The sequence below is a fragment of the Danio rerio genome, chromosome 13, assembly GCF_049306965.1.
Source record: "Danio rerio strain Tuebingen ecotype United States chromosome 13, GRCz12tu, whole genome shotgun sequence".
NCBI lineage: Eukaryota > Metazoa > Chordata > Actinopteri > Cypriniformes > Danionidae > Danio > Danio rerio.
Window position 1 is genome coordinate 20,147,129 of NC_133188.1, and position 12,679 is coordinate 20,159,807.

Here is a 12,679-nt window from a genome sequence, read left to right on the forward strand (position 1 = left end):
CACCTCTCCTGCTGTGCATGAACTAAACTGTTGTCTGGTCAGCGTATGAGGCGGCTAGACTGACCTAGCTTTAATTTTGATAAATTTATTTTCTAATCGTTGCTTATTATGTCGTGAATATCCCCTATAATGCATACAGCCACTAATGCCTTTTTTGTCTGGCTTTCTCAGATATCTCACCTGTTCGCCAAAATGACTAATTAAATCCCTGGGAATGTCTAACACGGGCACATACATATTGTAATAGACATGCTAGGCACGAAAGCTTGACAGGTGTAGAAACAGTAACTAAGGAGGACCGGGCTTAGCGAAGGGATCTCCTATTGCACTGTTAATCAATATTTCTTACCACATTTGGATCGTTTCACCTTTGCCTTGCCTTGTCAGAAGTAACAGAAGGACTTTAGTGTATCGTCAGAAACCACAGGTATTCATATTGGGTTTTTTTACTCAGAAAATTATTGTTAAACTTTTTTATGACTCACAGAGTATCATAGCTTCAGCATATGTTCTAATGAAGACAAAACAATGTTTTAGTAATACTTTCCACTACATATACCATTCAATATATACAGTTGAAGTCAGAATTATTAGCCCCCTGAATTATTAGCCCCTCTGTTTATTTTTTCCCCAATTTCTGTTAAACTAAGACTAGATATTTTTCAAGACACTTTTATATAGCTTGAAGTGACATTTAATGGCTTAACTAGGTTAATTAGGTTAACTAGGCAGGTTAGGGGAATTAGGCAAGTTAATTTATAATGACAGTTTGTTCTGTAGACTATTGAAAAAAAATCTAGCTTAAAGGGGCTAATCATTTTGACCTTAAAATGGTTTTTAACAAATTAAAAACTGCTTTTATTCTAGCCAAAATAAAACAAAAAAGACTTTCTCCAGAAGATAAAATATTGTCAGACATACTGTGAGAATTTCCTTGCTCCGTTAAAAATAATTTGGGAATTTGTGAAAATTCAAAGGGGGCTAATAATTCTGACTTCAACTATATATACATTGACATAGTTAACCATTAAAACTTTGTGCTTTCAAACATATTACATTAGTGGCTTTATCATGCCACCAACAGAAACAACAGTTATTGAATAACTTAATATTAAATCATATATTTACTGCTTTGCGCAGTCATTGGAACATTTTTTACAAGCTGTGTTTTGTTTCAGATCTTGAGAAAAATGAAAAACGCCAAACATACATAATGAGAGCGTTTTACTCTTTCAACAATGGTCAGAATGGTTCAAAAAAAGGAGTGGAAGAGAGTTATTTATAGGTTTTGTGCTGCTGCTATTAATAACAACCAAGACTGAAAGCTTTGCAGATTTGCAAGTAAAAAAATTAACCAGGGAATTACGTTAAATGGTAAGAAAAGCTGAAACTAGAGCACAGAGAATTAATACCAGGTTAAAAATGTTAACCTGGTATGATGGTGTGAACAATAATAGAGAGTTGAAGACAAATAATAACTTGCTTAATAAATCACACTTAGCCTAATTAACTTAGTTCACCGGATTCAAATGTTATCACTCGATTAAATGGGCGCTATCAGTGGTTGTCAGCTGATAGATATGGCCCAGTAAGTGCAGAAGGCTGTAATCATCCATCCCAATGGTTAATGAGCTATACTAATAGAGAAGACTCCAGATCCAGATCTGTTTTACATTTCTGTGATGGTTGGGTTTAGGGTTGGGGTAGAGGTTAGAGGTAGACGTTAATAAAATACAATTAATGGGACATTTAATATAAATATTATAAATAATTTTTGTTAACTTTCATCTGCAGCCGTATGTGATTTATAGCTGATTAACCATGTGGATGGACGATCACAGCCTTCTGAGCCTACCAGTAGAAGCTGAAAGCCCCTACTGGCCCACATCTATCAGCTGATAAACACTGATAACACCCATTCAATCGAGTGATAACATTCGAGTAGGCTGCTTAGTTAAGCCTTTAAATTAAATAATAGTATCTTGCAATTTTTTTAACTAGGAAAGTATTACTGTTAGTTTAGACAGAAGAGTTTAGTTATTAGAAACTGGTTATTGAAACTGTATAAAATGTGTTCAAAATGTTCTCTGTGTTAAACAACACTTGGGAAAATATTAGAATTTTTTTTATATACTAGGGTTAATAATTTGGTATTTAACTGTTTATTAAAGTGCCTGATATCCTAAAAGACACCAGAGATGGTGAAAGTACACACATCTTTTGCTCAAATAGAAGTACAGATAGTCATGTTTAAACCGACTCTGGTAAAAGTTGAAGTAGTGATTACACTTTTGTACTCAAGTAAAAGTAAAGAAGTATGGCCTGAACTATGTTCTTAAGTAAAAAGTATTCATTACAACTTCATGTTTTAGTTTCTCTAAATATCCGGTTACCTTAAAAACAACATACACAGGCGTGACTACAACCTACAAAACATGTGCATGATTTTTTTACGTGATAAATTCAGGATCTTTTGTATTCTATTTTTATTCATAAATTCCCCAGTATAGTTACTTTTGCTGTTGTTAATTATTTGTTAAAAAAAATAAATGAAGACAACAATATAGGTCTATACGAAAAAAACATTTAAAGAGCCCCTATTATGGGTTTTTGAAAATGACCTTCAATGTAGTGTGTAACATGGCTCTAAGTGAAGTGAAATATCCAGCTAAGGCTTAAATCTAAAAGTGTACACTGTTTAAAACACTTAATTAATTTATGAAAGAGTCGACTCATAGTGCTTCAAATAAATCGTCATGGTAACGAGACTTTAGCCATTTCAGCGTGATGTCAATACAAAACTTAAGTCCTGCCCAATCGTTATGCGCGCAAACCCGGGAAAATTTAAACCTGCGCACCCCACCCACAAACACAGTAGCAAAGAAAAAGAGGAAGACAAGCATTGTAGCAGATCTTGGTTGAATCAAGACGTGAAGACGCTGTGCTCAGCTTGAAATTATTGGAAGTGTAAGTGGAAAGTTAGTGTTATTTTCCCTACCCAAAGATGAAACTGTAAAGAGTCAGTGGTTGAGGTTCATTTTTGCAAAAATACCTCAGCATTATAGCCCCAGCCTTGTGCTGTGTTATCTTTATTTTTCTGATAAGTGCTTCTGGAATCTACACGCTTACAACGGGGGATTCGTCGGCTGTTTGTTAAAGGAAGGATTAGAAAAGACTATTGATGTGTGGGACTTTACAGTGCACAGTTTATGGACCAGTTTCTTTCTCCATTTCACAAGTGTAAGTAAGTGCGATTAAAATGGTTGCCTACTTGTTTTCTGTAGCTTGCAAATTATGTTTTGGTACTTGTAACCACTTGTACTGTATCTGGTTAACTCTTTTGTATCTGGTTAACTCATGTTGCGTCTAATACCACGATGAAAACGTGACGTGTGCCGATTTGTTTGCGGATTTAAATGCATTTGTGTGCTCGCATTCCACTGCCGTTTGTTGTTGCTATGGCCACCGTCAGCTGTTCCTACACACGTGCAGTGGTCAAGGTTAAAAATAGTTCAGCTTTTGCCACTATGTGGATTAATACTATTAATTGAAATTACAGGAGTTTTCCGGGATAAATAACAAAACGGGAGGGAGACGGGAGATACAGGAGACTCCCGGGAAAACCAGGAGTGTTGGTACGTATGCTTACACATACTCTCTGCACTCTGACTACTTCACTATTGTTATTCAGCCATGCTGGGCATTTCACTCTGTCTCACGCTGAAAGCTGTCGTCAAAATCACAACAGGCTGTCATTAATCCAATTGGCGCAGAATAGCTTCACCCTAATGAAGGGTTTGGGAACAAATAAATCGCTGAACAAATCATATGGGAGTCTCTGGGATAATTATGTAAAAAATAAATTCATATTATAAGGCAATGAAAGTGTTTGTTGACCTTGCATGCATATCGGCCTGTTGTTGGAGACCCCCAAAACCAAAATATGACCCTTTTTAATGTATAATAAAAAAGAAAAAGACAGCATAAACTCTGTATTAGAAAATAACTAAATTATCTCATCTAAATAAACCTCAACGAATAAATTTTTTGTTAAATATTTGATTGTTTTAGTACTAAAATGTAAACAAGGCAGCATCATGTTAAATTCAACTTCCTCTTTCTCATCTGAGTTGGCATTGTTGTCTTTCTCATGGTAATCTTCATAAACTAGCCCACATAAAGAACGCAATGACGAAAAATAGATTGATTGAATTAAGTGTGGTTTATTCATAAACTAATTTCGAGAGGATCACGTGCTTATGATCAACAGGGCTGGCTCCATATTAGGTCTGTAATCTGCCCTATTAGATGATTACGAAAGCATTATAAATAATCTGAGTTTTTCACTCCAGTTATCTTCATCTTGACAAGCTTAGGGCTCTCTCCCGGGACAGCATGCCAAATACGCTTTGATTATCAGCTAAGGATGAGCTCTTGAAAAAGGAGCTTAAATTGTGCAATGACAAGAAATAACATAGTTTGCGCCACCTGACACATGAAAACGAAAGTAACAATCGTGGTTTAAAAAAAATGTAAGGAGTAGAAAGTACAGATATTTGTGTAAAAATGAAAGGATTAAAAGTAAAAAGTTGTCAAAAATTAAACAGTGGAGTAAAATACTGATACCAAAAAAATCTATTTGAGTACAGTAACTAGTACAGTAAAGTATTTGTACTTCATTACTTCCCATCTCTGACAAACACACATACTGTTCAAAATAAAGGTATATATATACATACCAGGAGTATGAGTAATTTTAGGCTTGACTGTATATCTGAAGAGTTTAGATGCAAATTTTCATCAGATTCTTCAGATTTATTTCTTAGGTTTCTATGTGTAGGTTATTCAATTCTACTTTTCATGGCAAATAATAGGTTATTTTCATTGCCTTACATGAAACTTTACTTACAAACACTGCAACAACTGAAAATGAACAGGATGCTAAGAAAATGCATATTTTAGGAGATAATTACAGACGGCACTTAGAGGTTTTTGCATGTGAATGTGAAATTGCTGAACCTGAGCATGATAAAAGAAAATGTGGAAGTTTTTGCATCTATCTTCAGCAGTAATGTTTATAAGATTATCGAAAAGAAAAGGGAAATTAATGTTTTATATGATGAAATAATCGACGACCACAAGTGCACATATGAGGAAATCCCTTTTCTTGATGTCCGCAACTGCTGCAGTGGTTGACCTTATTTTAAAAGTTGCATCAAACCTGTATGTCTTCTGTCTCTGTTCCAGTTCTTTGCGCCTGTGCTGTTTCGCCACTCCGGTCTTGTCGTGCTGTGGCAATCGAGCTGAAACACAACAAGCATCCAAATGTTATACTAAAATTGAATGCTGTATTACAGGAAGAGATATGTCCAATGGGAACGTACCCCTGCCATCTCTGAGGATCACCTCTTTGTCATCAACCAACCAGCGGAAGCAGGGGAACTCCACATAATCTCCATAGGGTGTCTTCACCGTGATGTATTTACAGTACCAGTCGTCGTGCATCCAGTATTTCTTCTTTTCAATTTTAACCAGCTGAATTTCACCAAGATCCTCTCCTACGCTGATGTCATATGAGTCCACCTTGAATCACAAAATGCCAAATGCTTTTAAAATTCAATTTTACACAATAAGGTTTGAGAACAAAAACTGCTTTTATTTCAGCTAAAATAAAACAAATAAGACTTTCTCCAGATGACAAAAATATGATCAGACATACTGTGAAAATTTTCTTGCTCTGTTACACGTTATTCAGGAAATATTTAAAAAAGAAAAAAATCAAAGAGGGGCTAATAATTCTGACTTTAACTGTATATATATATATATATATATATATATATATATATATATATATATATATATATATATATATATATATATATATATATATATATATATATATATATATATATATATATATRTGTGTGTGTGTGGGGGGGGGGGGGTGTATGCATGCACCAAGTTTATATGTATATGCGCAAGTTTCAAACATGTTTGAACATAGTATAGGTTTATTTGTGAGTAATTTATAGGTGTATATGCACGTGTTGATAAGGGAAGATTGAAATCCTTCAGGGTTTCGTCTTCCCTTAATCAGGCTCATTATCTGATTTACTCTGGTTTAAAAAAAATATGTATATGTATGCTTGACTGCATCTGGCATTTTTGAAAATACATACGTTATTTAGTAGGCCACTATGTCATTATTTATTTTCGCTGCTCACAGCTGTGCACGAAACAATAATCACCAATCAATGAGAGTGATTGTAAACGTGAGGAAGCTGATTAGACAAAAGTGACTACATTTTTGTGTGCTCGCGTACACAATACACTTTACTATTGCTGCCAGATTGGGCGGTTACCCACCCAAATGGAATCAGTCAGCAACATCTGGCAACACGGCACACAGCTTTGCTAGCTGTTTTCACTCGGACTCATTCACAGTCTCTCTCTCACATAAACATCATGCACAAGTTACACAAAACACGACCATCTGACATTTCCCAGAGCAAGATCCAGCACTGCTGAGAACAGTTTATTTATCGTACTTAGCATACACGACTTATTCGCCATTTGTAAAAGGTTTGCAGTTTATGCTGGAGCTTCTCACGCCTTCTTTCAGCTTTTGCTCAGCTTGTACTTTGCTGCAAAAGCTGCATGGTGGGTTTTGCCATAGGTTACCGATTATTGTTCTATCGGGTGGAACAGATTTGATGTGTCCCCGATGCTAGTCACCGCGGTATGCTAGTCGGCATCGCTCTCCCTCACATTTTGCAGAGCACCGAAACTATAAGTTTATTGAAACTTAAAAAGCCGAACTACTTTCAAACCATTGCATTAGTCCTTACTCTCTCATCAACTAAGTGGTCTGCATTCTTACTTGTGGAAGCTTGTATATACACATCTGTATTCAGGGCACTCATTTTGTAGCTAAAACTTTCTACGAGACTGCGATGGAGAGAACTGCTGAGCGCAGACATTGTGTCTGTGATGTACAGCATTACGCAAGTGACATGATCACACTCTTTACGGCTGAGCACTGAAAGTCATTCAGTGACAAATGATACAATGTATAAGATCTTACATATAATAAAATATATATATATGCAAATGTATGTAGAAATACTGGAAATGGGTTTAAAATTCATATCACCGTTAATGAAAAAAATTCAGTGGCGATATATATTGACATCAAATTATTGTCCAGACTAGAACCATTGACGTACTTGCTGCGAGGCAACAGTGCTAACCACTGGGCCACCGTGCCACCCATCTAGGAAAGAAGGAGGAGTAGGGGTGGAAGGAGGGATTCTTCAAAACGAAGATGGCTGTGATATGGAACTTAGGGTATTTAAAACGGCTTAGGAATCGTCTGATTAGTGAATCATAAATTTAATAATGTGGGACCGGTTGCAACAATCATAAGCATGAGATCCTCTCGAAATTAGTTAATACTGTAAATAAACCTCGGTTTAATACATACATCCTCTTCATTTTTGACTCAATGGAATATAATTTTAGGACCCTTTAATTTCCACACTTACAATATATCACTTATTTCCACAAAATATCAGTAAATATGAGCAGTTTGTGGTTAATGTTTTTATTTTTGAAAAAAAGAAAAAAAAGACTTTTATTAACATTGGGTGTACCTAATAAAGTGGCCGGTGAGTGTAAATTACAACGTTTAACTTCCCGCTCTTTTTATTGGAGAGAATTTTGCTGAATATATGTTTTTTTTTTTCTTACTCCAAAACAGTAAACGTCATTTTACTGAAACTCAAATTGCTGGAGGCATTAAGGACCACAGGATGCTAATCATTTTCACATATTTAGGTGATGTAATAATATTAGATGTTTTTAGAAAGGTATACATAACATTTTAGAAAAGATCTTAAATCTTTCAATTGATTTCAGCTTTGAGGTATTTTAGATAAACTGTCAATGGATTTCTTGGAAAGGAAAAACAAATACACAGTTGATGTCAGAATTATTAGCCTCCATTTTTTTTTTTTTTTTTTTGCCCAATTTCTGTTTAACCGAGAGCAGATTTTTCAACACATTTCTGAACATAATAGTTTTAATAACTCATTTCTTATAACTGATTTATTTTTTCTTTGCCATGATGACAGTACATAATATTTTACTAGATATTTTTCTATACTGCTTAAAGTGGCATTTAAAGGCTTGACTAGGTTAATTACGTTAACTAGGCAGTTTAGGGTAATTAGGCAAGTTATTGTATAATGATGGATTGTTAATAATAGCTTAAAAGGGGCTAATCATTTTGACCTTAAAATTATTATTATTATTTTAAAACTGCTTTTATTCTAGCCGAAATGAACAAATAAGATTTTTTCCAAAAGAAAAAATAAAGAAAATTTCCTTGCTCTGTTAAGCATAACTTAGGAAATATTTAAAACAGAAAAAAATGGGCGGCTAATAATTCTGAGTTCAACTATATGCTGCTTGACTATTTTAAAGATACAAGAACAAGTTTCAACAAGTTTCAGTTTTACAGCAAACATTTTTTGTTTAAAAGTGTCGAAAACAAGGCTAAATTTGAGCAGCCTGCTGAAAAAAATAGACATCTAACAATACATCAAAACAGACTGATCAGATTAGACAGACTGCACACTTTTTATTTAAAAACTTTGGGACTGTTGTTAGATGTCGACCAGATTTTCACTGACAGCCCAAATTTAGCCTTGTTTTAGCACAAACATCTATGTTTTGATGTCTGTTAAATGTCTTGTAAACACCAAATATGCTTGCTGGGATGAGCTTATTGTGCACTTTCTGCCATTTTAAATGCAAATAATCAAACTCTTTGAAATTAGCTTAAACCATGACAGAGACTTATCCTTGCTGTAAAAGTGAAATTACTGAATGGGATTCTGATACAAATGCTCATTTTAGAAGAAAATCAGATGGCATTTAGAGGCATTTGCATCTAAACTCTTCATATATAACCCAAATGCATGTTCATGAATGTTCAAAAGGGATATGAAATATTATGAAACATTATATAAAAATATGTTATTGAACATACTGGGCAAATAATGCTAAGCTATAAATAAAGTCACATAAAATTAACCTTTTTTTTTTCTTTATGAAGTAAAATTACAGGCCTTTATTCCTGTAACTATTAATGCTTTGGTATTATTATTATTATTATTATTATTATTATTAATAATTTGGCTATTGATTATTATGACTTCCCAGTACTGGGTTGTGGCTGGAAGGGCATCCACTATGTAAAACATATGCTGGAATAGTTGGTGGTTCATTCCACTGTGGCGATCTTTGAAATAAAAACTAAGTTGTAGGAAAATGAATGAATGAATGATTATTACAATTTAATAAACAGAAATTCTAATGGTTCTGTAATGGCTTTAATGTTTATAATGGATATTACATGGATTATAATGGAATATGTAAATGTCTCTCAAATGGTAATTGTTTATTGGTGACATGTTAAAGCCAATACATCCTAATGGAATGTTCCCAGAACAACCTTTAAAGCATTAAAATGTACTGGCTTAATAGGTAACCTTTATGGTTTAATGATTAACCCACTGTTTAACTATTTAAAATGTGATGGATTGTATTGGTTTTAATTGTTTGTGCAGTGGAAACCATTAGAATCTTTTTCAGAAGTTTATGAATATGCACTGGGTTATATGTATACTTTTTTATGATTATAAATGATAATTTGGAGACATTTTGAAGGGTTTGATCTCACTTAAGGTTTTGATCTCAAGTTAATTGCCAAACAATGTAAATTCTTTCTCTTTGTGAATCAAACATTTTTTAATGCTCTTGTATTTTATCTTTTGATTATAAAGACATAATATATCCACAATATAAACCACAAATATGCTGAGTTTGGGCTCAGGGTCTTAATTAACGACCATGACACATCTTTATTACAATATTACAGCTTCAAGTTCACAGTTGAATCGCAATAGAAGAAGTGTATTCAATGTTTTGGTAAATATTCTAGTAGTTTCTGAGTGAAACCATACTACTTTTTATTTCATTTTAGTGTATACATGTGCTATTGGGCAGTTTGTAACTGTTTCAATCATTTTATATGAAGTAAACGGAACGTACTGGACAAAAAACGTGAAGAATTACATAGAATAAACATTTTTCACATTTTTTTATTTCTACTTTTATTTCTTGGGTATTTTTCATTCCTGGTCTGTGATAGTTAAGATTATACTATATACAACAACAACAACATATAAACTACAGAGATGCTGAGTTTGCTCATTAAATAGTACTGGGAGACAACAAGCTTAATTCATTTCAAAGGTTAAAGGCTGCTACTGCTAAATTCTGGACTTGCATTCCTTATGACCTTAATAAAAGACCAAAAGAAAGTTTCATAATTTAACATTCTTATTGTCACAGATATTGTGAACTAAGTTTTCAATGTGTCATCCAAAGACGCACCACTTGAAAAAAATACTATAGTAACTTTTTTCAGTTTTTGGACCATACTACAATTTTAACATATTGTAATCTGTTGTGGTAATTCTATATTTACTGTGGTAATACAACTAAAGAAATGTAAAGAAATCACTCAATAATGTACTATTGTTTCTAAAATGATATCATACTACAATACACAACACTATAGTGTAGAAAATTGTTCATGTTCACTGAAAAAAAAAGATTCAAAGATTATTTCTATTTGTTTTTTCAAGTTAAGTGGTTGTAAACAATTTATTTGGGCTGAATTTAGACAAAAAAATGAAGTTGAACATTAGTAAGTTTAATTTGTTTACATTCAACACAAATAAATTGCTTGCAACAATTTTGCAGACATGCTTTTTTTCAGTGTTGTTCAGTATTCTTCATGTTCAGTAATCAGTTCATGAGTCAGGAGGTATAATAGCCTATCAAATATACAATACAATACACTTTACTATAGTATGGTTCAAAAACATCATAGTATTTACTTTATTTATTTTTAGGGAAAGACAAGTTCACTCAGAAAGCGTTAAAACTTTCACTCAGAAAGTGCTCAAATATGTTACGAAACGTATACACACTTAGGTTCCAGTTGCCACATTGCAATAAACATGAAATTCTGAATTTAAAAAGCATAGTATTTTTCATTTAAATATACTGTAACAAAACATTATCCTTTATCAAACATAAATAATAATTTCTTTACATAAAAAACAAAAACATTAACGTGATTTGATTAGGGTATACATTATAGATTAAATAGTATTGTCACCAAACATAATTACTACAACAGATCAATCCAAGTACTTGGTTCAAAAGCTACTGTAAGTTAGTACGATACTAATTTTCCGTATGGGTTTATATACTGTGGTTAAAAGCTCCTTACCGCTCCTCTCTCGAAGTCGTTGTAGAGGGGTTTATCCAGCAGGGTCCTGTCACTGCAGCCCTCAGAGCCCACCAGAGTCAGATAAATATAATCATCGGTGCCAGCAAACCACTGAGTGCCAGTGGCCACAGTCACCGTGTAGCTGGGCATTTTCAAGCTGGAGATGAACTCTGAACGTGAGTGGGCTTTTCAAGAGTCGCACTGCATTTCCTCTTCTTTCTTTCCCATTTTAACTAACCGACTCCAGCCACAAGCCACACAACTGACTCCAGCCACACAAACACACACACACACACACACACACACACACGCACACACGCACACACACACACACACGCACACACTGATAAACAGACGCGGAAACTATAGATGAGATCTTGATGTGTGATAGAGTACAACCCAGAGAGTTATGCAAAATATAAACTATACGAAGAACTTCGACTGTCGCCATGCATTTCTTTTACCTTTTTGATTTATGTTTACACTTTATAACTACATCTGGGAGATAAATTTGTAATTGAGGAACTAGTTTTCAAAGATGCTCTTCTTGTCGTATATTACTTTTACTTCACACTTCGTTTTCTCAAATGAGTTTCTTTAGTACGTGCAGCATGTGTTTGTGGTATCCGACGATGTTAACCATCATTAACAGGAAGATAAAGTATAAAAAGAGTTTTGCAAATGTTTCGCTACGTTCTTTCTTTTTTCTCTTTTTTGTTACTATTAAAACACATCTGTTAGGTTTATTTTATAAACACTAATGGTTTTAAATATTTTGATGCTCATTTGCCAAAGGCCTGAAGATGGAGAAGATAAAAGTCAACAGATTTGTTGATATATACAGATATATTTGAGATGATTATTGATTTTTTTTGCTTTGAAAAATTTAATAAATAAGCTTACATTGATACTTTCTTAGGATATGACAGTATTAGGATGAAATAACTAGGCTATTTGAAATTAATCTGAAGGTTTAAAAATTCCCAGCAATGCACAGTATCGCATTGAATGATGGTACCTGAGCGGTCTGCTCCTTTTTGCTAGATCTGGGCCAATTAAGCCATATCAATCAGCCAGAATTCAACCAAATGAACCAAAACTGTCCCTATTCTGGGCCACAGTTTGCTTTTATTCTGGCCCATTTGGCCCACACCCACTTACATCCGGATCACAAACTGAATGGAATGATGGCTCAAGGGTGGTCCGTTCCTATTTGTCAGATCTCTGTACTATCTGTACTAACGATTTCTGACACACACACACAAATAAAGAAGAGAAAATCTATAATTTGACACATATGATGGAAATATG

At 33.9% G+C, this 12,679-nt stretch overlaps 1 protein-coding gene across 3 annotated transcripts in view; it reads right to left on the reverse strand.

The window, feature by feature from the left end:
• Positions 1-11,638, reverse strand: part of alox5a (arachidonate 5-lipoxygenase a) — a 43,299-nt gene extending 31,661 nt beyond the window's left edge. For 2 of the 3 annotated variants that reach the window (XR_012388640.1, XR_012388639.1), the window contains exons 1-3: positions 11,369-11,638; positions 5,385-5,583; positions 5,222-5,303 (exon numbers count right to left, since the gene is read on the reverse strand). Coding sequence is in view for 1 of the 3 variants with exons in the window: in NM_001303262.1 (NP_001290191.1) it covers positions 5,222-5,303; positions 5,385-5,583; positions 11,369-11,518 (431 nt within the window). In the remaining 2 variants the exon portion in view is untranslated. 3 annotated transcript variants of the gene reach the window in all.
• Positions 11,639-12,679: the final 1,041 nt, after the last annotated feature.